General features: G+C 36.5%; 10 protein-coding genes across 10 annotated transcripts; 4 read left to right on the top strand and 6 right to left on the bottom strand. All coding sequences in view use genetic code 12, as the record gives it.

Annotated features, from left to right (window-relative positions):
• Nucleotides 1-510: 510 nt before the first annotated feature.
• On the top strand, nt 511-2218 carry SPAPADRAFT_60443 (uncharacterized protein; the record flags this gene model as incomplete). The annotated part of the gene is made up of 1 exon (XM_007374585.1): nt 511-2218. The coding sequence occupies one exon, from the start codon at nt 685-687 to the stop codon at nt 1804-1806; it is 1122 nt and encodes a 373-aa protein (XP_007374647.1).
• On the bottom strand, nt 1798-2218 carry SPAPADRAFT_60442 (uncharacterized protein; the record flags this gene model as incomplete). The annotated part of the gene is made up of 1 exon (XM_007374584.1): nt 1798-2218. The coding sequence occupies one exon, from the start codon at nt 2103-2105 to the stop codon at nt 1896-1898; it is 210 nt and encodes a 69-aa protein (XP_007374646.1).
• Nucleotides 2219-2695: 477 nt separating this feature from the next.
• On the bottom strand, nt 2696-5593 carry VAS1 (valine--tRNA ligase; the record flags this gene model as incomplete). Its single annotated transcript, XM_007374583.1, has 2 exons — nt 2696-5284; nt 5375-5593. 2 exons carry the CDS (start codon nt 5591-5593, stop codon nt 2696-2698), a joined length of 2808 nt encoding a protein of 935 aa, XP_007374645.1.
• A 399-nt stretch (nt 5594-5992) lies between these two features.
• On the bottom strand, nt 5993-7789 carry SPAPADRAFT_150803 (U4/U6-U5 snRNP complex subunit; the record flags this gene model as incomplete). The annotated part of the gene is made up of 1 exon (XM_007374582.1): nt 5993-7789. The coding sequence occupies one exon, from the start codon at nt 7760-7762 to the stop codon at nt 6149-6151; it is 1614 nt and encodes a 537-aa protein (XP_007374644.1).
• Nucleotides 7790-7853: 64 nt separating this feature from the next.
• On the bottom strand, nt 7854-10664 carry DBF2 (serine/threonine-protein kinase; the record flags this gene model as incomplete). Its single annotated transcript, XM_007374580.1, has 1 exon — nt 7854-10664. One exon carries the CDS (start codon nt 10044-10046, stop codon nt 8631-8633), a length of 1416 nt encoding a protein of 471 aa, XP_007374642.1.
• SPAPADRAFT_136405 (exosome non-catalytic core subunit) lies at nt 7886-8545 on the top strand (the record flags this gene model as incomplete). Its single annotated transcript, XM_007374581.1, has 1 exon — nt 7886-8545. The coding sequence occupies one exon, from the start codon at nt 7886-7888 to the stop codon at nt 8543-8545; it is 660 nt and encodes a 219-aa protein (XP_007374643.1).
• Nucleotides 10665-14062: 3398 nt separating the features above from the next.
• On the top strand, nt 14063-15040 carry FRP3 (putative ammonium permease; the record flags this gene model as incomplete). Its single annotated transcript, XM_007374579.1, has 1 exon — nt 14063-15040. One exon carries the CDS (start codon nt 14088-14090, stop codon nt 14880-14882), a length of 795 nt encoding a protein of 264 aa, XP_007374641.1.
• Nucleotides 15041-16052: 1012 nt separating this feature from the next.
• Nucleotides 16053-16900, bottom strand: PEX22 (Pex22p; the record flags this gene model as incomplete). Its single annotated transcript, XM_007374578.1, has 1 exon — nt 16053-16900. The coding sequence occupies one exon, from the start codon at nt 16793-16795 to the stop codon at nt 16262-16264; it is 534 nt and encodes a 177-aa protein (XP_007374640.1).
• Nucleotides 16901-20677: 3777 nt separating this feature from the next.
• On the top strand, nt 20678-22672 carry AMO2 (Amo2p; the record flags this gene model as incomplete). Its single annotated transcript, XM_007374577.1, has 1 exon — nt 20678-22672. The coding sequence occupies one exon, from the start codon at nt 20678-20680 to the stop codon at nt 22670-22672; it is 1995 nt and encodes a 664-aa protein (XP_007374639.1).
• Nucleotides 22673-22874: 202 nt separating this feature from the next.
• LTE1 (mitotic regulator) lies at nt 22875-27459 on the bottom strand (the record flags this gene model as incomplete). Its single annotated transcript, XM_007374576.1, has 1 exon — nt 22875-27459. One exon carries the CDS (start codon nt 27457-27459, stop codon nt 22948-22950), a length of 4512 nt encoding a protein of 1503 aa, XP_007374638.1.
• Between the last annotated feature and the right edge of the window lie 419 nt (nt 27460-27878).

Genomic DNA, 27878 nt, shown 5'->3' with positions numbered 1-27878 from the left:
TCTAGATCTCACCGCACCTGCTCGTTAGCAAGACCAAGGCGGAAAGCAAATAACTTTGATAGGTACTTCGAGTTATATTGCTTTATTTTAGTCTGGTATACTCGCTACATACAACCATCTGTTTTTGTCCATACTAACCTAACTTTCCAAGTAGTTAAAGCAAGATTTATTTTTGCAACAAATCATTTTGCTCGTATGTACTTTCCTTTTTCGGAACAAACTTCGCTTACTAATTATAAGATATATTTAAGATGAGTACTCATATCAAATCAAACTAGAGGCGGCGGGCTCTGATACCTCATCGAAAGATCCCCCACCTTACGGCAACCAGGTTACTATATATAAGTTCGGGTATCGACGGATAAAGCCATCAACACGGCTCATACAGCTGGCACTAGCTGCCACAGTCTTGTGTTGCCTTGTGCGGATCCCATAGTTAACATAAATTTTGCCGCCCCACAAAAATTTTTTCAGCTACAAAAAAAAAAATTCAAAAAACTGTGGCTCGCTCAGGTCATGTTAAATTAGGGCATAATCATCGTATTAGCTAAGCACGGCATCCAACTCGTACCATTTTCTTTCATACCCCGAGGTATCTTACTCTTGATTTCTAAGTATATATATATATCTAGATCATTTTCCACTTTATCCAACCGATATTTACCCTTATAGGTAACAGCAAAAATGTCGTTTCAAAATATTCCAATTCTCGACTTAAACTTGGCACTTAATCCCGAAACTAAACCTCAGTTCTTGGAACAGTTACGAGATGCTATGATTAATGTTGGATTTCTCTTGTTGAAAAACTACGAATCTTTGGGCCCAAATGAACAAGAATTACAACAACTTAAAGAACAAACCCTTGAATTCTTTGCTCTTCCTGACGAAATCAAATTAAAGTGTGAAATGATCAATAGTCCACATTTCTTGGGCTACTCAAGATTAGCCAATGAAATCACTGCATCTCATACTGATTGGAGAGAGCAAATCGATTTAGGTACAGAGTTACCACCTCCCAAAGAAGGTGATCCAATCTATAAGAATATCGAGGGCCCTAACCTTTGGCCAGATCAAGAAGCTATACCAAACTTTAGACCTGCAGTGGAAACTTTTCAAAACAAAATGGCTCAATTAAGTTCAATCTTCAGGAGCTTGGTTTTAGAATCCATCGGCCTTGACAAGAGCGCCATGGATGGGTACTTTAAGCCAAACCAACAATGTAAAATGAAACTTATTGCTTACCCAGATGGCAGCGCTTTAACTGATGCAAAATCGGTTGCATTGGACGATACCCCACAAACTCAACAAGGTTGCGGCCCCCACCGTGATTCAGATTTAATCACCTATATTTATCAAGCTACCCCACATCAAGACTCATTACAAGTACAAAACTTCCAGGGCCAATGGGTCACTGTACCAAACCTCCCAGGTCACTTGGTAGTCAATAACGGTCAAACTATGGAAGCAATTACTCAAGGTGTTTGTAAGGCTACCATTCATCGTGTTTTGATACCTAAACCAGGATCGGGCACGAGAATTTCCATTCCATTTTTCCAAACTATTGATTTAGATAGTTCAAAATCCGCCGTGCAAAATATTCCTGAGGAAATAATAAAACAAAGAGATGAAAGAGATAAGAAAATTAAGGATTGGGCTGTTGATGTTGGATTCCAATTTAAACCTGATGTTTCCAAAGAGCCAGTTGGGTACGCCGTATTTAAAAACAGAATTAAGTCCCATCAAGACGTGGCTCAAAGGTGGTATCCTGAAATCTTGACCCAAGTTTTGGCAGAATATGCAAAATAATAAACTTATATTTTTGTTATGAACGGTATATAGGAAAATATGATAAAAACATGAATTAAACCAAAATCAATCTTATATTAAAGCTCTCTTTAGTTCTTCTTGTCATCATCCTTCTTATCGTCGGACTTCTTGTCACCAGAGTGGTTGATCTTGTATTCAGCGTAGGTTTCAGTGGCAAACTTCTTAACGTCACCACCAGAGCTTTCGTAGTTTTGGTAAGCATCCTTAACATCAGCACTAGTGATGTTACCATCCTTAACGAATTGTTCACCCTTTTTAAGAATATCGTCGAAACCCATTGTGTTAAATAAAAAACTTTTCTATATGATTCAGAAAACTTTAAAAAGAAAATTCTACAAGATCAACAGGAAAATCTACCGTATTTATAGTCGACAATCTCGCCTCATTCTTCATTCTCAGGGGGGATATTGTTCACCCCTCTGACATGAAATAATATTTACGTATATGGAATAGTAGTGTACCAGTACAAATCCACGTCTGCGACGCACAAACTGAATCAAAAACAATACGTAAAAAGTGGCGTCGTGAAATTTTGCATATTTCCGGCTATCATCTTGTGAAATATTTACAAACTACTATGACGTGTTCTCTCTCGTGCGTCCAGTTTTGTGTATAATATGTGACATCCCAATTAACTAAGCCATTGAGCACAAGTTCAACAGTTTGCAAATTGAATCCGTCGTAAAATAGGAGAGTGGCACGGTTCTTTTTCTTTTTTTTTTTGGCACTTGAGGTGAAATCATGTATACCATCGCCAACTACAAAGGGTGCAATTCTACATGTCAACAATCACCAACCAGGCGCAGTCACTTAAAATTCTTGTGATATTATATATTTCTACTTACAATTTACTTTTCTAGAAACAGTCCTAAAGCTTCAATTTTTCTAAAATGGAGATGGTTTGTTCATAACTTTCAATTTCAGCAGTAAGATGTTCTAATCTCTTGAAAGCAGCATCCTTAGCTTCAGGCTTGGTCTTTTCAGTAAACTTACTAATGGATTCATTAGCCTTCTTCTTGAAATCATTGGCGGCTTCCAATTTCTTGTTAACCTTAGCAATTTCAGCATCCAAGTCAATTTGACCTTTGACTAAAACATGGACGTTACATTCTGGGCCAACAGAAAGCAAAGCACAACCAGATGGAACTTCTTCTGGAGTCTTGACAACGAAAATCTTTTCAACACCCTTGATCAATGAAACAATAGAATCGTGTTGTTCATTGGCAATCTTATTGATAGATTCGTTGGCAGATTCAACGTAAACTTGTCCATTCTTGGTAATGTTGTATTGAGACAATAAAGATCTGGCACTCTTGGTGATATCTAAGACTAATTCGTAGGCCTTGAAGGATTCAACATCGTCAAGTTGTTCAACATAAGTAGGATACTTAGCCTTCATAATAGTGACAGTGTTGTCACCTTCACGTCTTGGCAATCTTTGCCACATTTCTTCAGTAACAAATGGCATGAATGGATGAATTAATCTTAAAGCACCATCGATACAAGTGTACAAAGTATCTTGAGCAGACTTCTTTTGTTCTGGGGTACCATCTTGGATCAATTGCTTGGAGTTTTCAATGTAAACATCACACAAGTCATACCAGAAGTTGTAAATGTGACCAGTGGCATCACCGAAATTACGGGCTTCCAAACTTTCATTGGTGTTCTTAGCGGCAATTGATAATTTATACAAGATCCACTTTTCAACTAAGGATTCGTTTCCAGACAAAGCGCTGGTCTTTGGAGGAACATAATCGTCACCTAATCTACCCAACACGAATTTAGTAGCTTGGTAAATCTTGTTACAGAACTTACGGTAACCTTCAACTCTTAAGATATCCAAGTTAATATCTCTACCACCAGTACTGTAAGCACAGAGAGCAAATCTAAGAGCATCAGTACCACATTCAGGAATACCCTTTGGATAGGACAACTTTTGTCCTTCAGTTGCTTTCTTTAATTCCTTAGGATCCAAGTTACCACTCAATAATTTAGCATGTAAACCTTCTAATGGAATACCAGCAATAACATCAATTGGATCAATAACATTACCCAAAGACTTGGACATCTTACGACCTTGAGCGTCTCTAACCAAGGAGTGACAGAAAACTTCCTTGAATGGAATCTTACCAGTTAACTTCAAAGTCAACAAGATCATACGAGAAACCCAGAAGAATAAAATATCCCAACCAGTTTCCAACATGGATTGAGGACTGAATAATTCCATATCCTTGGTTGGCTTTGGCCATCCTAAAGTAGTAATAGCCCATAAACCAGAAGAGAACCAAGTATCCAAGACATCTTCATCTTGTTCCAAAGTGAATTTCTTGTTTGGGAACTTCTTTTGAGCCTTCTCCAAAGCTTCAGCTTCAGTTCTACCAGAAACCCAGTATTCATTGTCAAGTCTGTCGTGTTCTTCACCTTCAAGAGTAACAAAGTAAACAGGACATCTGTGTCCCCACCATAATTGACGAGAAATACACCAATCTTGAATGTTTTCCAACCATTGGAAATATTCAGCTTCGGAGGTCTTTGGAGTAATGACAATTTCACCACTCTTTACAGCAGCAATGGCTTCCTTGGCCATTTCTTGTTGGTTAACATACCATTGTGGTTTCAATAATGGTTCAATAACATCACCAGATCTAGAACAGAGAGGAATGGTCATTTCATTGTCCTTTTGTTCAACATACAATCCCTTTTCTTTCAAGGCTTCAATAACCTTGGCTCTGGCATCAAATCTCTTCATACCCTTCCATTCTTCACCACAGTTTTCGTTCAATAAACCATCATCAGTATAGATGTTGATGAATTCTAAATTGTTTCTCTTACCAGTGTTGTAATCGTTTTGGTCATGGGCTGGAGTGATCTTAACAGCACCAGTACCGAATTCCATATCAACAGTTTCGGCATCACAAATGATAGGTAATTTACGGTTAACAAATGGATGGATAACATACTTACCGTGCAAATGAGTGTATCTTGGATCCTTTGGATGAACAGCAACGGCAGTATCCCCAAAAATAGTTTCAGGTCTAGTGGTAGCAACAGTGATCTTTTCATCAGAATCTTCAACAGGATATGAGAAAGAAGTTAAAGTACCGAATTCGATCTTGTTTTCATAACCTGGAACAGGTAACAAAGTTCTACCTGGAATGGTCTTGTTATCAACTTCCAAGTTAGAAATGGCAGTGTTCAACTTAACAGACCAATTGACTAATCTGGAAGCTCTGTAAATAGTACCATCTTCATGCATTCTGACAAAAGCTTCGGTGACAGCTTCAGATAATTCTGGATCCAAGGTAAACTTTTCTCTAGACCAATCGTAAGAAGCACCTAACTTCTTGAATTGGTTCTTAATTCTGTCATGATATTCAGTCTTCCATTCCCAGACTTTTTCAATAAACTTTTCACGACCATAGTCATGTCTGGTCTTCTTTTCCTTAGCCCATATTTGCTTTTCAACAACGGATTGAGTGGCAATACCGGCATGGTCGAATCCTGGAACGAATAAAGTAGTTTTACCTTGCATTCTGTTCCATCTAACCATGGTATCTTGAATAGCAACAGTCAATGCATGTCCAATATGCAAAGCACCAGTAACATTTGGTGGAGGACATGGAATGGTGAAAACACCTTCCTTCTTGACTTCTCCATTGGCATCTAATTCAGGCTTGAAGAATCCTTGTTCTTCCCACCAAGCATACCAAGAGCTTTCGACATTCTTTGGGTTATAAGCTTTGAAAGCTGCATCTTCTAAAGACATCAAGATTTTCTTTTCACCTGGTTTGGTTTGGTCAATGAATTCAGGAACAGGTTCGGCTACCTTCTTTTCCTTCTTTGGCTTCTTTGGTTCAGTATTGTCTTTCTTTTCGGCAGCAGCTGCAGCTTGCTTAGCCTTCTTAGCATTAAATTTGGCCAACTTTTCAGCTTGCTTACGTTCCTTTTCCAATTGCTTGGCGGTTTTAACAACTGGAGCAGCGCCTTCTTGAGCTGGAGCAGCAGCAGTAGCAGCAGCAGGAGTTGCTGGTTGTTCAATCTTTGGATTGGTTGGTTCACTCATTATATTGGAAGAATAACTTCGATAGTTTATGAGATTCCTTCTACTGATTAACAGATTTCTTACAATTCGTATGAAGTGTAATCTACCAGATAGCATACAGTAGAAAAACATTCAAATTTATATATTGAAATTTTTTTTTGTGACTAATTTTCCCATGAAGAGGTTGTGAAAAGTTTTCCTGCAGGTAAGAGCCGGAACCCCGAATTAGTACTAGTAGCACCACTTCTTAGATCTGGGTTGTTACTGGTTTTACATACTTCAAAGCTTTCTTTGCTTATTTCTATCTTTATTTTCATCGTCGCTCGAATCATTTAGTCTTTTCTTGCTTATACCACCAAGCCATTTATTCTTTAGATCTAGTTTAGGCTTTTCTCCTGGTTTGGAAGTCCCGACTTGCTTGTTAGACGAAGGATTGTTCAAGATCAAACTGTCTAAATCATCATCAAACATACTCTGTTTCAACTGTCTAGTATCTTGTTGTTGTTTTTGTAACCTTTGAATCATGGCCTTGGACATTCTGGCATTGGTGTTTGTATTCACTTTAATTTGACCAATTCTTCCAGAACCCCCGCTCTTAGTCATACCTAAACCAATTTCTTCACCAAAACCGTCCATGACAGTATCTTCTTCTTTACCGAATTCCATTTTGTTTTGGGCACTGCGTAATTCCGACATTTGAAATCTTTCCTTCATCTTTCTAAATCGTTTACCACCTCTTTTCTTTGATTTTTGTTCAACTGGCACCGGCAATGCCTTGTCTGGAGTTTGCTCTGGTGGGGTCAACAATTTCTCAATCTTGACATTTATCTCTTCAAGAAATTTCTGCCCTGATTCTCCATTGGGGTTGGATTTTGATAAATCGATTCTAGCAGCAAGAATTACCTTACCACTTACTATTCTCATTACAGATCTAATTATATCTGGTGGTAAGTACCGCACCAAATCACTATGATACAAGTACCCCGTTTGTCGTATATTACGAGGAGCATTCTTTTGAGTAGACGAAAGGTCTCGTACTCCTAGTGATGGTAAATTACACGATGGCGTTTGGGCTAATTGTTTTAAAGAGCCTGTTGCTATCAATAGTTGAGATGTGGCTATTGGTCCAATTATAGCTGAAACATTTGGTGCAAATTTAGACAATTTACCAGAAATAAAGGTGGATAGTTTATGCAAAATATCTTCCAACTCTAACACTAATGTTGCGCAAGACAATATCTTGTTCATGTCGTCTTCCGACAACACAAACTGTTTGCTTACTTGATGTAAAGCAGCCATAATCACCACCAATACTTTCTCATTTGAAATTATATTCTTCATTTGTAGCTCATACAGTTTAATATTCTTTAAGTCTTGTTTGAATATTAGTATTAACCGTACATAATCTATTGGATTCATAATTAACGATTCCAACTCAGGAAATACAATTTTATATTGCATTTTAATCAAGGTGACAAACACTGATATCTCGTTATTAATGATTGTAGATAATTCATTGACAGTAAGGATAAACTTGTATTCGTTTGACTGGTCAAACATTCCAGTACTTAACGAAGACAACAACTCTAGATAATCAGTCTCTTCGTCGTTGGCATATTGCTCTATTTTAGCTGTTAGTTCGGGTATTAAAGGATATATCCTAGAAAGAGACGTCAAGTCATCTATTTCTTCTATATTTGGGTTGTTTAGTATTGATTGGAAGGAGTTGGATACAGAATTGGCAACAATTACATCATGGAGTCTTTGCTCAAATGAGTCTGTGGTACTGCCCTGTTCGTTATTTAAAACGAGATCTTCATCTTTATCTAGCTCCTCCCCATCACTTAAACCTTGAAGATCGGCTAGCAATTCCTTTTCGTAGTCTTCGTCCATTGGTTGTAAGTTTTAGTGTTTGTTGTTGCAGGAAAAAGTGCTGCCAAAAAATTGCAAGCACAGAAAAAAATGAGAACTTCCTTCGATGAGTATCGACCATATCACAGGTAACAAACAGCAAGCATGGCCTTTCAAGTTCAAATGTCCGTGTTGGACAATTCAGACGGTTCGGCAGAGTTAATAATAGGAAATACAAAAGTGATAGCGTCCGTGTCCGGCCCTATTGAACCTAAACAACGTCAAGAATTACCTAATCAAGCAAGTTTAGAAATCATAATTAGACCAGCAAAGGGGTTGTCGACAACTAGGGAAAAGTTATTGGAAGATAAGTTACGAGCTTTGTTACAATCCATTATTATAAGATACAAATACCCTCGTCAATTGATTCTGATTGTTGTGCAATTTTTAGTCACTGATGAAGATCCAAAATTCACTGCCAATGAATTGAATGCTGCTATAAATTGTTGTTATTTTGCCTTGATTGACGCTGATATCGCTTTATATTCTTCATTTGCTTCAGTTGTGTCCTGCATAACTGAAAATAAGTTGATACAGAACCCTACAGGAAAGGAACTTTCCCAAAGTGATTCTCATCATGTTGTATGTTTTAACATTCAAGAAGGTAAAGCTGACAAGATCTTACTTTTGGAAAGTCAGGGTGAATTTGTTCAAGAGGAATTGTTCAATTTATTGTCAGAAAGTGTCAGTAATGCTGAGGAATTGCATACTCTCCAGCGGAAGTACTTGAAAGAGAAGATCGACCAAGATTATATATGGAAGTAAGTATTATTTACTATACAAATACAAGAACGAATGAAAAACCAAACCTAAAATTAACCTTTTTTTTTGTCTTTTTTTTTATATGAAACTAATACAAGGTGGCCAAAGGATCTAATCTTCTGGAGTTATTTCCAGGAGCTCCCGCGCCCATGTTCAAGAGATTAATCTCTCCATTACCAAACTTATTGTTTGGATTCAACTTATGTTTGAATGTAAACCCAATGAAGTTATTTTGTTGGAACTTCTTATTGTCACCACTCTTTTCCAACAATTGTTCATTCTGTTCTTGTCTGGCAAACACGTCTTTATATTTCATCATCATTTCTTCATCTTCAAAATCATCGAAATATCCGGCATCTTCTTCATTGTCCAATTGAGGTGTGAATGGAGGAGTACGTTCTCTTAATTTATCCCAATCTTTAATATCAACAAAATAACTCATTTGTTGAATTTGTTTAAAGTTTCGTATTCTTTGGTTTGGTGCTGCAATCAATTTGGTAATTAAACTCCAAGTACGATCACTAAATACAAATCTACCATCCTTGGTCTGCGGTCTTCTCAAGGCAGTCTTCCAATGTTTCAAATTGTAATAAGTTTCGTCTTGCTTTGAACCAGAAAATGGTGGATATCCGCATAAAGCTTCAAACAACATACATCCTAATGACCAATAATCAATAGTGTAATCATAACTTTTACCTTCTAAAACCTCCAATGCCATATAGTCCGGAGAACCAACTATAGAGTTAGCAAGGTTATGGTGTCCTTGACTTTGTTTGAAAAGCTTTTGACGTTCAAGCATTAATCTTGAAGGTAATTGATATGTTTCTAAGTCCTGCAAATTTTGCAATTTCAATTTCATGGATTCAATTCTATCATTTGAAACAGTACCAGCAGCCAATCCAAAATCAGTCAATTTAATATGACCCTTTGAGTCAATCAAGAAATTTTCGGGCTTTAAATCACGATGGGTGAACCCTAATTCATGCAAGGAATTAACAGCAGCAAACATTTCACTGATATAGAATCTTGCATGAGGAGGTATCAAATATCCGGTATTATTCAATAAAGTTCTGAAATCACCACCAGGTACAAACTCCATAGCGAGGAATACCTTTTCAGGATCTTGGAAAGCGTATAATAATTTAACCAACCATTCACTTCTGGTATTTGTCAAAATATCTCTTTCAGTAAGAACGTGTCTTGTTTCGTCCAACTTTACCAATAACTTCTTATTCAAGATTTTAAGAGCACAAATTTCTCTGGTATCTTTCTTTCTGGCTAAAAACACTTGTCCGTATCCACCTTGACCGACCTGAGTGATCATTTCAAAGTCTTTATGCTTAGGTTTCAATCTTCTTTTCCTCAACAAAGCTCTTTCCCTACCAATATAATTCTTCCATTCTAATTGTTGTTTCTGAGGACTATTGGAATAATTTGCATCAGTAAGTAATTTCTGTTCAACCAAATGTGTACGCTCTCTTCGACTAATAACATAATCAAACATATCACAATAATAATCTAAAAAGTAAATTTGAGCCACTGATGCTAATCTTTTTGTTTTGGGGTTGTTAATACGTTTACGAACTTCTTCATCGGATAATTTGAACCTTTTAGTGTGTGGAGATGGTTGTAATTGACTAATGTTATCTTGAATTGCCCGAATATTAGGATCTTGTTGTTGTTGTTGTTGCTGTTGTTGCTGCTGTTGTGGTGGTTGCTGTTGGACAATTGGAGCATTAGGCTGATTGTAGTTTAGCTTGAAACTCTTGTAAGGAGTGTTGGCTGCAGAGTATCTTCCTCCGTCGGGAGAATTGTGTAAGATTGACTTAGTAGGTGAATTCAAGGGAGTGATATTTTCCTTGTTGAATTGGTTGAACTTATTATTAGGAGTGGCACCAACATTGGATCTATAGCTTGTATCTATATCCATCATGTTATTACTGGAAATTGAAATGTTTTCCATTGACTGAGAGATATCCCCAACATCGTGAGTACGCTGGTGTTTTGGTGATCGACTAAAGAAAGTCATATTGGTTGTAAAGAAGTCAGGTTTAGCTTAATTAGAGTAGTCCGTCCTTGAGGTGAAAATGTCTGAACTTTGTTGTCGATGAGGATCTTGCTTGTAGTTGAACGATTAGCTAAATTTCTTGAAATTCCTTCCTTGCTTCTCTTCTTATTGTATCACTTGTGGCAAGTAAAATTCCACATCTAACCTATTTTGAATTTCTCTAAATTAAGTTTGTTTACAAAAGAGCCAAATCAGGTAAAATTTAAAGAACAGAAAAATTTCTCAAACGTTGTCACGTGATACATACTCTGTCAGCACAACGTCTTTTGCAACCAATTAAACCAATTGCATATGAAGGCATATTAGAGATATTGTCGAGTGCAATCTATTTCAGGATTTATGGGTTCCACTATTTACTATTTAAGGACCTTTTACAAGGTTTGTTTTACACCCAGAGTTATGTCATGCTGCATACCTCTGTAGGACAGCCGGATCTTGGAAGGCAAGATCTTGCATATGACGTATAGATGGCAGGTATTCTATTTCAGGAACAACGCACATTTCATCTCTTGTTCTTTTAATTCAAACATTTTTAAGCCTCGATGATTATTCATCAAAGTTGAGTAGTAAAACTTCCATTCCAAATTTAATCGAATATGTGAGATGTCTCCTTCATTGGACAAACTCTTGAATAATGCTCTTTTGCCTGTTAGGAGTCTGATGAAAATTTAGAGAGCACAAGGCCTCGGATTCCCCTGTGAGAGTTATTTGTATAAAAACGTAATATCCTCTGTATCATAATTTAGGAAGGGCCGTATGAATAATTAGTCAACGCGGTATACCAAAATTGTTGCGATGGAACATTGGATAACCGATGGAACTAACTTGAAAAGTGTCATATTTCTCTTTCTAAGAAGGTTCATTATAGTTAATACTATAAGTGTTGTTGTATAGTACAATGGAAGTCTATTAAATAAGCTTCTTGAAATACAAATTGAAATATCATGACTTGATCAGTATTTATTGTTCTTTAATGAACGTGACTCTGAAGCTTAAAAAAGGTAATATTAGTGTTTTGTGGTAGACTCTGCTTGATCAGAAGCACTTTGTTGATAATTGAAAAAACATGCAATTTTGTAGTCTAGTAAACCCCCCTCCAAATTAGCCAAGTGGTTATAAAAACAAATATGCTTCTTGAAGTTATGATTCTTTGGAATTTGTAGATCTAATTTCGATATTTGTGACATATAAGATTTTATCTAGTAATAATTTCTAGTCTATTATGGTGAATTATAAGACCTGGATAATGGGAAAAGTTGCTGCAACACGAATGACTCAAAACATTCTATATCAAAGCTAATTTGTATTTCGTTGCAACTCCTAATGGTTGTCAATCCAATGAAAACACGAAACTTTAAGCGATAAATCAGAAAATGAAAGCAAACCAGTTACATGCAGTGGTCATTAAAAGTAACAAACAAGAATTTTCAGGGTAATTATAGTGTTCAAAATAGTTACAAATGCGGCATTAGAGTTTTGATTCTGTAAAGTTAATTTCTTAAAACGCGTATTCGCTTATACCGGGGAATATCAGCTCACTACTAGTATTTTAATCTTTCGCTCTCGATCTTCCATATGTCCAATTCAATATTTACTTAATGTTTACACGGCTAAAGTACTTGGCAATATATGCACCATGCTTTTGATTTATTTTGTCTGGACAAAATTTGTTTACTTATTGAACAAATTAAGTCCAAGGTTTTTCTTGGACCTGTGATTTTGCTACCCTTGGTAAACATAAATTTACACAAGTTAAGATCAGATCTCCCAACAAAAGGTAGAAAATGGGGAAATGGGGGGTGAGCCCTCTTACTTGGATATAAGAGCAACATGTTATTGCCTGAATACAAGGAGACTTTTTTCTCTAGCCCCACATCGCGACCCCTCCCCCGCAAACGAAAAATAAAAAATTAAAAAAAAATTGAAAACGAAAATAAAAATTGCGGAAAATGAGTAGGTCCTGCGGAAATTGGAACAGGGTACGAACAATAAGGGTTAAAGCAACTGTTTACGCCTTGGTGTGGACAGCCTTGTTCAAAGGTTCGATTTGAATGGGATCAGCATGAAAATGAGAAGTCTACATGAGGTGGTGGGGATTGTTGTTAACTGCTACTTTAGATCACTTTAAATTTCTTGTTCTTGTTTACGCAATATTATGCAAGTCATATCCCAGTAGATTCTACATGTCTTGAAAGATTTTACACAATTTTGCCAACATACGAAAAATACTGATTTTGTGGGGTAAAAGCAACTGATAAGAACAAAGCAAGGTACGAATCGTGGTCTTTTCAATTCCAATCGGACTCCGAGATAATGCAGAATAAAATAAGAATAAACCTTGTGTGGAGAGATCACTAATTAGACGAAACTAGAAAATAAAAAAAATGTGAAACTGTAAATTTAAGTAGCCTACAAGATAAAACATGTAAAATTCACCATATAAAACTTGAATTTAAATAAAGAGGAATTTGGCAAATTTGAAAATAAAATATATGTAGCCCCACTAGACATCGGCGGGCTCGGAGTTGCTTGGCTATTGCCGGGGGTGCATAAAAAATAAAAAATAGAATTGGCCTTGTTTTTTTTTTTGTTTTTCTTGCCTACAAAGAAAATGAATGAAAAAAACTCCACCATGGAAATACCCATATAATGGGGACAAAAAAAATAAACGGATTTTCAAAATACTAAGCCGAGCCAGAGACGAGGGAACAACACACTTCTCCGTTTAGTAGAAGGAATGGTCTTACTATGACGAAATCTTCAAATAATAGAAATGACCTAGTGGAAAAATGTCCACATGAAAAATCTATTGTTAACAAACTATAATAAACAGGGACTATCATGTTTCTTAAGCTTTTTCATGACTGTCTTTATGATTTCGGAGTTTGGTATGTATCGACTAAAAAATTTGTTGTAAACGGAAATGGGAAAAAAAAAGAGAGCCAGTATAGTGAAAAAGAAAAGACAAAAAAAAATAAGTCGGCAGGTTTTTTGCGTACGAGTGGGGTTACCCTTTTGTTTGAAACTGTCTGACAAAAAAAGTGGTCTAATAGGTCAGTTCACCTAGTCACCCTTCATTTATCAATTACAAATAATAACCGTCGACATTGGTTTTACCGAAAATAGTTACTGGTGATAGTGAGTTACCAACTAGCCATGATAAATGTAGTCTAAGAGGAAACTAAGCTTACCACTACTCATATCGATTCCACCACACCACCCCCTCTTCGCCGACATTTTTTTTTCTAATTTTTTTCTTTATTAAGCTCGCAAAAAAAAAAAAGATTTTATGTCACCCATAATATTTTTTTGTTGCATTAATTTTTTTTCTTTTTTATCCTTTTTTTTTTTACATTTCAGACATTCGCAAGAAAAAAAAACGGACATATAAATAATTCAATAAAATTCCTCCTGTTTTTTCTTTCTCCATTTTTAGTCTCTCACATTTTATCACTAGTAAATTTATATAATATAACGATGTCTGATAATCAACAACTTGAAATTGAAAGCAAGGAAGGACCATCCGGTCTTACTCCAGACCACCCCGACCACCCAGTCACCAAGGTTCAAACTGATGGTGACTACGTTCAATTTGGTAATGAACGTTATTTAAGATCAGAATTGGTTGAAGCCTTCGGTGGTACTTTGAACCCAGGTTTATCTCCTCCACCAAAGCACGACTTTGCCAACCCTGCTCCATTAGGTTTATCTGCTTTTGCTTTAACCACCTTTGTCTTGTCATTAATTAACTGTGAAGCAAGAGGTGTCACTATTCCAAACATTGTTGTTGGGTTAGCTTTCTTCTACGGAGGTGCTGCTCAATTAGTTGCTGGTATGTTCGAAATTGCCGTTGGTAACACTTTCGGTGGTGTCGCTTTATCTTCATACGGTGGTTTCTGGGGTTCTTGGGCTGCTATCCAAGTTGATGCCTTTGGTATCAAAGCCGCTTATGCCGAAGAACCAAAACAATTTGCAAACGCTATAGGTATATTTTTGATTGGTTGGTTTATCTTTACCTTCTTTATGATGTTGATGACCGTTAAATCTACAGTTGCTTTCTTCATGGTGTTCTTCTTGTTGACAATTACATTCTTGTTGTTGGCAATTTCTGAATTTAACGGATCCACCGCTGTTAAGAAGGCTGGTGGTGTTTTCGGATTGCTTACTGCTTTTACTGCTTGGTACAACGCTTACGCCGGTATTGCTAACCCACAAAACAGTTACATTACCATCAAGGGTGTTCAATTACCAGACTTCCAAAATAGAGTTTAAATCAAGTAGTATCCTGGCGATTCAAAATTGGTTTATCTACAAATCCGGTCCCCCCTTAATCATATGAACAAATTTTACTTAATGTGTTAATCTGTCCCCCAAACCCCCCCTCCTTTTTTTATATATTTATTTATCTTTTTAATAGTAGTAATAGTAATGGTTTTTTTTTACTTGATGTTTGTAGCTACTGCAAAGTCTATTTCGCAACGGTGTAATCGTTTACAGCCCTGGTTAAAATTAAAACGTTAGCCGTATCAGATTTGCAAAATCTGTACTATTGTTCGTAGGTGACATTGCAACAAGAAAATACAGAGGATGAAATTATTGTACGACATGGTCCGACACAAAGAAATTGCGAAACTCGGAATATCAGGGAAACTATCATCCGATCTGCGCAATATTTCCTCACAAGCGTGTAGTCTTATAATTTTACAGATCCACTCGTCAGCCAATAATAATATGAATGTCGCTTTAACCTTAGAGGCTTTTACACGTTTGTAAACAGAATTTAGTTTGAAACTAGTTCCAAACTCCAAACATGCAGACATGAATTATCAGAATTAATATTACTGTCGTATAAGATATCGAAGGATTAACCTTGTGATTAACTCAACAGACATCTTCAATGATCGTACCTTGCTCCTGTCGTTTATGCTGATTCAACGGTTTGTTGGGTTTCTCTGTCGGTTGTATACTTGAATTTCTTTACGCCTCACGTCACTTTTCTTCGCCACTTTAGCCATGGAAAGCCGTACGTCTTATGAAAAAAATACAACGGGCGGTTGTCTCGACACATGCTTAATTAAATGGAGTCATTTTCCAAGTTGTTCGTATGCCAAGATTTTACTTCGAAGATTACTCTTCACGCTTCCTTGTGCATACGAGACTCAACAATTCACTCTTTGCATTCGTATGCATGTTGCAAGGAATGTTTCTACCTCATGTAAACGACAAAGCTATCTGTGTTTATATTACTTTATTGAGCAGGTGAAAGACCCCTTGAAATGTAGCCCGGGTTCAAACGTAACAAACCAAACCTCGTAGGATCGTTTGCGTTCACTACCTTCCCACTCCCACTCCCACATGTATGACATTTCTCTAAATTGGCCCATTCTTCAAAATAGATAAATGCTGCCAAATAGAAAGTGCTACAAAATTAAGGTAATGATTGCAGTGGCAGAAGGCTTGAAGTGAACAGCTTGGCACTCCTATTGAGTGAACATTCACCTTTATATACTCTACTGAGTCTCGCCAATTGAAATCTTCTATATTACTAGGTAAACACCAATAAATAGAGAACGAAAAGATGGGCCCCGAATTAAATCACATAGGCAGTAATCCATACCACCTAATACTATATATAATCAATCATCTAACTATTAACCAAAAATTGGTCTCAACTTGCTATAAATATCTTCCTTGTTTTGATCAACATTAACGATTGTTTTGATAAACAACTTCATATCCGAACTTAAATTGGAAATATTAATCCCTAAATCGTCACTACACAAGAATAATAAATCTGGTTTCAAATTCTTTAATACTTGTAAATATCCATCAACATTTGAACATTTCAATAACTTGAAGTTAGGAGGAATCGTAACATTCAAGTCTTCTTCATTTAAATTAGGAGGAATTATAAAAATCATATTCTCCAGATTTATAAGGATTTCATTCAAAGGAATCTTGGATGAAATAAATGTAGATGACAAGGTTATGGCAATTGATTTGTTGGAATACTTGGGCGAGATTATATAGCTCGTGATATCACTATCCTCAATAGATCGCGTTTCTAATTCATCCTCTTCTGACTTGAAGTAGGTTTGATATAACTTATAAGTGAGTGCTAACGCCGAGGTTGCAACTAATGCAGATACCCATACCGTGGGATTTCTTTGAGTCCTTTTGGCCATGTTCATCGTTATATATCAACAACAAAGGTATATATATATATATTTATCAAAAAAAAAATGTGATGATTGATATACCCCAGGTATTAATTGAGAACCCCACTACCCAGATAACTCTGAACATTTAACTCATTTTTATAAAATTTGTTGAACTTTTGGTAGTTTCGAGGGCAATAAAGTCAGGTGATGCGCCTGATCGGATTGGCTTTATCAAGGACTCAACCGAGCATCTCGGCTCAACCCAACAAATCTACTCCCCTCATAAGCAACCAAACCAGAAAAAAAGAAATGTTACTGCAAGGGACATACTATAGTGTGTCACTGATAAGGAAAGAGAAAAGTGAGGAGCCTTCTTAAAATATAAAACAAGTTGAAGAAATAAAACTAGTAAACGGTAGGCCAAATCTTCGAACAGTTTTTTAATTTAGGACATAAACCCGCTTGGAAGCACGAACTTTTCAAGAAAAGGCATTGTTCCTTTATTCTTATCCTATCATTTACGTGCAAACTTCTACTCTTGAATAAGTAGGATGTGTCTGGTAAATCTCTCAACCTTCAATTTCGAGGTTTGGGCAGTATATAGTGTTTAATGTGCTCCCGCTCAAAATCAACAATTTAGTTATAGTACTTAATTTTTGGTAGAAATTATTAAGAAAGAACAAGAAAACAATTTCAGATGGCTTTTTTGATATATCCTTTGTGCACATTTATACATGTCCTGGTTATTATAGCATTTACTTTAAGTTTTGCCTTTATTTATTCCTTCATATAATAGATTATTTGGAGATGAAAACATGAACAATTATAGGTGTTGATCAATGGTTAACAAAGTTTCTAACAACTTACCTTCCAGGTCTCCCCGCAAGATCATTATCCTGATTTTAATTTTACTTCCATGCAAATATGTAATTGGGTTTTTTCTGTCTGCTTTCCTGGTAATATTTGTTCAGTTACTCGTAATTCTTGTTTCGATCGACTTGAGTTTATATTCATGCCAACGTGGATGGACAACCACTCATTTAACTATGATCCTAAAGGTGTGAATTGCATGACTGTAGTTGATAAATTTGTGAATGATTTCACTGATGTCACTCCAAACTTGAATGGATATTATTAGTCATGGAGATCTTTGTTTCCATTAAGTAAAATAGGATTTAGAAAAATACAGTAAAATCGGAAAATTATATGACATAACAGTAAAATTGTATGATTGTATAGTTACTGCTACTTATTTCAATTATTTTCCATCATTTAATAACCTTGATTGTTCTATACTTTGTGCGGGTTAATTTGAAGTTTGTGTAAAGAGTGTTAATTAATAACCCAAGGCCAATAGAATATAACAAAGTTTGTGCTATAGCCTTTAGAGATGACAAGCTAGAGGACTGGCGGGAAATTAGGTTTCTTGAAACTTTAAAAGAAATTGAATTGAGTAGTGTTGAGTGCACTAGCACTTCAATCACCTCCTTTTCTGAAACAGTCGCCCATGTTACCTTAGGACATTATGAGTTAATTGATTCTTCCCTAATTGCGAAGTGAGATAAAGGATTTGAACAGTTTTAAATTGCATTGTATTGAGCAATCTACCCCTGACTTTGCAGTTTTTGCGCATAACAATGTACTCATAGGTATGGGATGATAACCAAGTATGGCTTAAATCTCTCGGAAATGTGAAAATTTTATACATGAATTCTTGCTCTATCAAAAATTTACAATACTGCCATTTACCATTGTCTCTCAAGAATATGAACTTATCGAATAATTGTATTAAATATGTATTAGAATATGAATGAAATAAAATTGTCAATTTGTACATGTTGAATCTCCTGGAAACCCCTGATTGCAAATTTTAGATAATTGGAGGCTCTCTTTTTTACACATCTTTATTTATAGCTTCACTACGATTGTTTGTAATTCTTCTCGCGGACGACATATATTGGTAATTATATTCTTGGGTAGAACAACGAGAAATTCAGAGTGCAAAAAATTAAGAAGTAGGGTTAAGGAACAGGCAATATTAAACTTGCATGTGGGGACTAAACTAGTGGTACTAGTTTCTAATTAAATTGCTGCAAAAAAAAAAATTAAAAAGACAAAGAGTTATAAACTCGGAAATTAGTTTAGGTAAGGTGACTCAAGTAGAGATAATAAGCTTCCTACATATTGTTTGGACCAAGGGTCCACATTTTAGTTCAGTGATACTTGATATAGTTTAAATTTGAGTACTCTCTTTAAGCTAATAACAAAGGACTGATATTTGAGTTTCCAAGATTGCTTATAATTTTTCAGATACCTTTCCTGACTACTAAATAGCTTATTTGATATTCCTTTCAACAAGGAAACTTTGTTTTTTTTATTATTATTTGAAAGGAGGTTAACTGGCAGCAGCTTTCCTCTCTTGACAACCAACCCCAACCCCTCTTCCAAGACGCAAAGGGGTGGTATAAAGTTTCACACAAGAATTGCTTTTTTGTACAACTGTATGTTTATAGGGGGGTCATCTAAATACATCTTTGTGTCAACCCATTCCCCAATGTTTCCGTTGGTTTTAGAAACATGCATATTTGCGAGGTCAAATGTTAAAACTTTAAACTCGCATTTAATGCATAGTTTAATGCGACGTTTGTTTGTTGCAAAAAATTTAGTCAGAAAATCAACAAAAGGATTCAAAAATATGCGACCATAATCAATTAGTTAAAACAAAAACATATTGTTCATAAGTGAACATCCAACTTAATAGAGAATGTGACTAAAATGATGATAGGGATTTGCAGCAATGATTTACGACTTTCTGTTTTATACAGCTCCTTCTGGAAAGTGGCCAGCAAGAATCTTGCAAGAAGAACCCAATCTTCTCCTGATATAGAGGTAATGAGTCAGACAGCGGTTGCAGAGATGGGATGATCGGATGAATAGATTTGAAGATATAATTAATTGGCATGTATCATTGTAAGACTGATAGCATACTCAATAAGAATTGATTCCCCCAGATAACCTATTTCTGATGATCAGTTGACTTGATATCATCAGAACCCTTCCAATCAAAGCCCATTTACATTCGGGATTAAAGTAAATTACATAAACGGCAGTTCTATCCTATCCAAGGGAGGGCCTTATCCATTTCCTCACTAATAGAAACGTTCGCGGAATTTTGTTGCCAAATTTGTTATCAAACTAATTATAATCGCGGAAATTTTGTTTGTGCTCATTTTTTTGTATGTTCGGCGCTTCGCGCCAATTTTTCTCAGTTTCTGAGAATTGCGTGCTTGACTGTTTTTAGTACTAACAATTTGCGACTTGCGCATCCTTCCTATCCAAATGCAGTAATAACTGTGGCGCTTTTCGGAGTCAACGGTGTTTGGAGGTGAAAGAAGATTACTCTGTTAGATTAAGGTTTTAACGTGTTTATTAAGCAGTTAGACATATGCGTGATATTTTGCATCAGCCAATTAGAGGCTTCGCAGATTGACTGGTCTGATAAGATAGAACGTTACCTAATCTGACCTCTACTATCTCTTATCATAAAATGGAAACTCCCCAACGAACAATTTGGCGAAGAAATCAAAAAAAAATTAATTTGAATAAAAAAAAATTGTCATTGTCTTCGAATTGAACTTCCTAATTGGGATACTCCATGCGCTCTTACTACCGAATCGGGCATTTCATTTTACACAGATATAATGGTGAAACACAAATACGACTCCTTCTGATTAACAAGTTTTAATAGATTGATCTGGACAAACTCCGCTAATGGAACGCCCCACGAAGGTCTTCTCCTCCTGGTTTTTATTACTATTTAAACACTTGAAAATTTCCCAGTTGCTAATTTTCATCTTTTTCATCTTTCTCTACAAGAACTCTTAATAACACATACTCGATATCAATATGTCTCCAAGACTTCACCCATTTGAACCTGTTAAGGATTATGAAATCAGATTAGCATCTAAGTTAGTCAAGGATGCATATCCAGCTGCTGCCAATGTCCATTTTGTTCAAATTGACAGATTAGACCCTCCAAAGAAGGATATGAAGAAATATATCCAAGCTGAAAGAGATGGTTCTCCATTACCAAACATCCCAAGAATCTTATACTGTTACTACTATACCAACACTTTAGACTTTAACAAGGCTTTGGTTAATGTTAGTATTGGTCACATCATCACCAAGGTCCAATTACCAAAGGGTGTTGTTGGTCCATTATTACCTGATGACATGATGGAATGGGAAGAACACTGTAACAACCATCCAAAGATTCAAGAAGAAATTGCCAAGTTGAAATTACCACCTGGTTACACTGTCAGAAACGATCCATGGATTTATGCTACTGATGATGCCAATGAAACTAGACCTTTGTGTCAATTCTTCATGTATGTTCTTGCTGGTAATGGACATACTGAATCTAACCATTATTCCCTTCCATTGAAGTTCTCCCCTGTTTTTGAATGTTTCACCAAGAAATTCATCAGAATGGATTACTTACCAGGTGGTTTCGATGCCACCACTGTCCCAACCCAACCTTGGATTCCAGTTCCAGCTGTTGAATACCACCCAGACTTGAATGGCGAAACCACCATGAGAGATGTTAAGCCATTATTGATTTCTCAACCAGAAGGTCCTTCATTCCAAGTTACTGATGGTAACAAGGTTACTTGGCAAGGATGGGAATTCAGAGTTTCCCCAACTTCTAGAGAAGGTTTTGCTGTTTACGACGTTTGGTTCAAGGGAAGACAAGTTTTCTACCGTATTTCTCTCTCTGAAATGACTGTTCCATACGGTGATCCTCGTGCTCCATATCACAGAAAGCAAGCTTTCGATTTAGGTGATTGTGGTTTCGGTACCAACGGTAACCATTTAGCTCTTGGTTGTGACTGTTTGGGTGTTATCAAGTACATGGATGGTATGGGTATCCACGCCACTGGTGAACCATTCATCATTCCAAACACCGTTTGTATGCATGAACAAGATGATGGTTTGTTATATAAGCATGTCAACTACCGTACCAACAATGCTGTTGTTGCCAGAAAGAGAATCTTTGTTGTTCAAACAATTGCTACTGTTGCCAACTACGAATATATCATCAACTTGAAATTCGTCACTGATGGTTCTATTGATATTGAAACCAGAGCTACTGGTATTCTTTCCACCATGCCAATTGATCCAGATGTCAAGGTTCCATGGGGTACTGTTGTCGGTCCAAACGTCATGGCTGCTTACCATCAACATATTCTTTCCTTCAGAATCGATCCAGCCATTGATGGTCACAAGAATACCGTTGTTTACGATGATGCCGTCAAGTTGCCACGTGATGACTTCAACCCATTCGGTATTGGTTTCGTTACTGACAGAAAGTATGTTGAAAAAGCTGGTCACATTGAACAATCTCCATTCACCAACAGAACCTACAAGATCATCAACGAAAACAAGATCAACCCAATTTCTGGTTCCCCTGTTGGTTACAAGGTTAACATGCCAGCCAGACAAATGTTACTTGCTGACAAGGACTCTTTCAACTCCAAGAGAGCCAAGTTTGCCACTGAACAAATCTGGGTCACCAAGTACCGTGATCACGAACTTTTCGCTGCTGGTGAATTCACTAACCAATCTCACAGCGATACTGGTTTAGGTGAATGGGCTAATGGTGTTGACGATGTCAGAAATGACGATATTGTCGTTTGGGCCACTGTTGGTTTCACCCATATTCCAAGAGTTGAAGATTTCCCAGTCATGCCTGTAGATATCCACAACATCCAATTGGCTCCATTCAATTTCTTTGACAAGAACCCAGCTTTAGACTTGCCTCAATCTAACAATGCTTTCAACAAGTCCATTTTGGTTGGTGATGAAAAGACCGAAAAGGCTTGTTGCAAGACTAAGATCTAGATGAGTCTTGTTCATTTTTTTGTATTGCATTTGTTTTGGGTATATATTTAGAGTATGTATAAATTGTTTAATAATAAGTTTATTATGAATTATCAAAAGTTGAAGGTAGTAAAATCTAGTAATTAGCAATTAGCATTTAACTTTATACTAGTTTTTTTTTGCAGCCATCTGTGCTGCATGATCTGCAGCATGGTCTGCAACATGTACAAGATATAAAAATAAATTAGATTAAATAAAATAAACAAAGAACTAAAATATAAAATGCTCACTAAACACTACGAGTCATGCAAAACTTGTAAACAATAATTCATCTCTTCCTCGTCCAAACTTCTAATATAAAGACACTTTGAAAGCAACTCCCTTTGAATCCTGATGTCATAATAACCAGACCATTCTATACATTGTGATAAAGATTTAACCACATGCACTGAAGTTCTAAACTTGGAGAAATTGATTAAATGCTCATGACCTTCATCGTGACGTTTGATTATTCCAGGCCGCTCAGCATTAAATGTCAAATCAGAAAGATAAAGCCCCATAAATGGAATACATCCTCGGGAAGGTTTCATTTGATTGATAGATAATCTAAGGTTCAAGAAGTTCTTGAATGGCAGGGCAATTTCTTCAAGGTTCTTGTGCATTAAAATATCACCCGGTGATAAATTTCTCCATGTTGACTTCAATTTTTGAACTCGCTCAGATGTCAACGCTAATATGATTTGCATCAATGTCGAATAGTTTTGCAAGGCATAACAATTTTGAGCAATATGAATAAATCTGGAAATAATATTAATTCGTTCTTGATGATCTTTAGTAAGGAGAATTTCAGAAATGATCCAATTAACCATAAGGTTAAATCTGGCAATCACCAAGTTAACCCCCTTATTCTGATCATAGTAATTATCATTAACAATGATTTCCAACCAACTATTTACAGGTGTCAATTCTTTATTCCATTTCAACTCAATCAATTCCCTCCAATCAATTTCTTGCAACATATCTCTCTCAATCACAGTGAAATGATCAGCAAGTGATTTCGAATCATACGAAAGAACGAATGAAATATGGGTATTGTTATGCATAATTTCTTCAACTGATAATACCTCTTTAGAAGGTTCATAATTATCCAAAATAGTCTTGGGGGTATCATATCCTAAATTATGGGATGATGGCATCATTGGTTGCGAGAAATTAAAACCATCAATATCGTCGTCGTCGTCGTCATCATCGGCAAAGGTATTGGTATATTCATACTGGGCATTCAGATTGTCTTTTATTGGAGTCGAAGTTGTAGGACCAACAATATCGATATTGTTGTTGTCGTCCTCCTCCTCCTCATTGTCAGTTTGATATGGAGTTGAAACCAAAGGACCCTCAAGAATCGTAGTTGTATTAACTTCATTTTCTGTATTTTGTCTAGTTGCCGTCAATGGGAGCTCTTTTTCAGATATGTCAGGGGAACCAATCGCATCTTCAGTATTGGCATTATGAATAGCATCCAAAATATCTTCAGTTTGATCTACTTGAAGTAATTGATCATCGCTTTGAGGCGCAGGAACATCTATAGCAGCCTTTTCTTCATTTCCTTTTAATACCAGTTTAGAAGATGATTTCCCTTCCAATTTAAGAAATGCAAATTCGATTGGGTTTTCAGTAGATTGAATTGTTTCATCCGGTATAGCTGCCAATTCTTTAAGAACATAATGACTGATTCCAGGAATAGCCACGGAATTCTTGGTAGAACTACTTGAAACTAATGATTCCTTGTGAGTTGTGTTCTTGATTGAATTGCTCTTGTTGCTCTTCATAGCTATTGAAAATATAGAACTTTCAGCCATATCAGTTGACAGTCTTGATCCTCTTCCCCGGAAATTACCTACATGAGATTTACGTTGTATAGCACCCAATGTAGTATCAAGTTCGTTAAATGGTAATTCAGTCAAGGCACAGAGGGTACTAAACCTGGTTCCAACGCTCTTGCGTGAGCTTTTCGATGTTGACCGGGATATTTGGGAAAATACAACACCATTGTTGACAGACAGGATAATCGGATTCGATCTATTGTCATTGTTCAAGTATCGGAGATTATTGAATCCAGTCTTCTTCTTCAAGCCGCAGTCGTTAGGATCATAATTGGCGGAATGTCTTGAATCATTGGTGATGGAAAAAGCAGAATCATAACTGATATACGATTTTACTGAATCTCGTTTCAATGCAGAACCATAAGAGCCTCGAGATAGTATGGAAATTCTCTTATTCTGATTCATTTGCTGTGGACTAAGGGCAATTCCCAAATCAGCAATCTCCACATCGTATTGACTGAAATTACCAGACGATGTATAAACGGTTGAGCTTTCAACACCTTGTTCAAAACTGAACCTTGGTTGTGTTATTCTTTCCGGAGCCAATGTCCTCGTATTTTCATGATGGTTCAGAAACTCAAATTCATCGTCATCTGCGTTATCATTGATACCTTCAATACCGCCCATGTCTTCAAGATCATCGATTGCGTCAATAAAAGAAGCCTTTTCATCGCTGGCAGAGGTGAAACCATTCACATTTACATTAGAGCTTGAATCTAATACCTCTTCACTCTTTGAATGGTCAAAGTTTAAATTTCCTTCATCGTTCCAATTAATACTAGCTGCTTTTCGGAAGGAAGATTGATTTGATTCTAACAAAACAGTATCAAGAATATTCTCATTGGATGGTGTTAGCTTGGCACTAACCATTGACTTTTGGATTGGATCGTTGTCATTGATTAAATTGTCAATTTTGTGAATGTTCAACTCTGATAAATTATTAATATCCATAACACTTATATCTTGAATAGATTGTGACTTTTTACTATCAAGATCAACTTCTTCAAACTCATCTTTGTGCTCGGGTGAATGAATAGTTAAGTTTGGCGCAGACTCATTTCTCATGTAATGATGGATTAAAAATTCCAATTCATCTATAATTCTGGCACTTAATACATCGACACGATTTCCAATTGGGCCACCATCCATGTCATTATTGGCATTTGTGATTAATTTATTGATTCCTTCGTGTTCCAGATGACCGGTTTCGGTGACTTGAGAAGTATTAGATGTGAGTGAGGCTCCGGAATTATGATTGACCAATGTTTTCTTGAACCCTTCCATTAATTTCTTGACGGAATTCTTGCGGACAAATTCTGGTTCAACGACTGGAGGTTTGAAACAACCGGTTGTATTACTATTGTTCCTTTTTCTCTTTGGTGAAGCTACTGGAGAGGTTATGCCCGATCCTACTAATACAAAATCCATTTTCTTGGCCGGTGTTGGTGGGACTATTTTTACAATCTGAGAAGTTGGAAGTTTGATGTTCCCATTGGTGGAGAATCCCGCTTGATCATAAGTTTCTATGCTCTGTGGTGTTGTTGATCGAGAAAATGGATCTGGAGATATTTGTTGTATCATCACATGAGTTGGGTGTTCTTCAACTTCGTCTTCTAATTCTTGGGTTTTATTTTCACTAATGGTGGGAATTGCCTTAAGTGATTGCTGTTTCCTAACCGTTTTTGTCTTTTTCAAGTCCAATGCTGAATCTTTAATATGCAAATGTTTCAGTTTGGAGATTTTCTTTTCACGTTGCTTCTTTCCTCGTACTTGTCTAGGTGGTGTTACAGGTGCTGGTGGACTTAATTGTACAGATGATGAATGTTTGATTTGGTATTGGTTTCTTTCCGCTCGATTCTGGTGTTGTTGCAATTTATTGGTGATTGAAACTCGAGACGAGCGATGTTGTAAAAACAAGTTATTAACTGAATATTGAGGGTTTTCCTTGGGGCTGTCATCAAAAATAGGGATCTTATGCATGGCCTTTTGATTATACAAGGATAACATTGCTGATCTCCGATATGACGGATTGGTATGTAATGACAACTCGGTGTTTGATTTTGATAATTTGTTGTAACGATGGGGGTACAGCGGTAATTCATAATTTATGATGTCATGACTAGCTATGATTGCGTCTAATTCAATTCCAAGGGACCAAAATTGGTTTTGTAGATTCAACCAATGCATTTTCAAATCTCCCAATATCTTGGATATGAAAATAGAATGATCTTCGTCTTCTTCATCTTGATTATGGACCAAATTGGATTCACCGGTTATTTTATTCAAGGTGGTTGAAAACAAATCACACAAGTAACTGTTTTCTTCGAAATCATCAACAAAATAATTTATGATCCAATGCCGCAACACCACGAATGTTCGCAACAAGACCAATTTTCCTAACTTTATATTTGTGTCAGATTCCGAGTTGATATACTGCAATGACCAGATCAATCTTGTTAATAGCAAATCCATTACGTCGCTGCTGGTAGAAAACATTCTATAGGTGAGAAAGAAGTCACACACCAAGTTATAGTCTATAACTTCCGGCGACGTTAATTGAACAATCAATGCTCGCAAAGTTGCACAGTTAATCATGTCGGGATTGTCGTTATCGAACTTCACTAGAACGTCATCGGCACCACCAGCGTTATTGTGCGAGTGGTCATAGGTGACTTCGTCCTTGGCCGTTGTAGATGTCAAACTTGGGAATAGTTTCTCGTCGTCAAAAATGGATTCGTTGTGCTTGTTGTATTGGAAATCGGGGTGGATTTTGAGCTGTTGTTGATGTAAATAGTAGTTGAACGTAGAAAGGGAGTGGGAGGTGGTGTTGTGGATGTGAGTTGTTATAACCTCATGCAAGTTGTGGATGCTGTGGGATTTGCGGATTTCGATGTCTAAGTTCGAAAGATGCGACACGTCCTCCATTGTGTAGTATATTAGAGAAGTGGGAAACTTGGGGGGTGGTTCCAGCCCAGCTTTAAAAAGGTGTTGCTACTTGTGGGAGAACTTTGTTTTAGTGAATGACTGAATCAAGAGGCCACGTATTAAAACACTCAAAAAGGGGAGGGAGGGGGGGTTGTATTAGCACACCGACCTGGATAGACTATTCTAGTCTTTCAATTAGGGATGTATTTGGGAGGTAAAGACAACGAAAGTGTTTTGGTTGTAAAAAAATTTTTGACTAATGTTTTTTAATAACTTCTAAAAAAACTAGAGTGACCGGAAATTGTCTAACCTGTTGTTTTGGTTTTTGAAACTTGCACTTTTTTTTGTTTACATAAAACAAAAAAAAAAAGAAACAAAAACAAAATTTTACGCGATTATTTTTTCCACGTGACGAAAGA

The sequence above is a fragment of the Spathaspora passalidarum genome, assembly GCF_000223485.1.
Source record: "Spathaspora passalidarum NRRL Y-27907 unplaced genomic scaffold SPAPAscaffold_3, whole genome shotgun sequence".
NCBI lineage: Eukaryota > Fungi > Ascomycota > Pichiomycetes > Serinales > Debaryomycetaceae > Spathaspora > Spathaspora passalidarum.
Note: the sequence above shows the minus strand (reverse complement) of the source record. Positions and strands in the feature narration are given on the sequence as shown.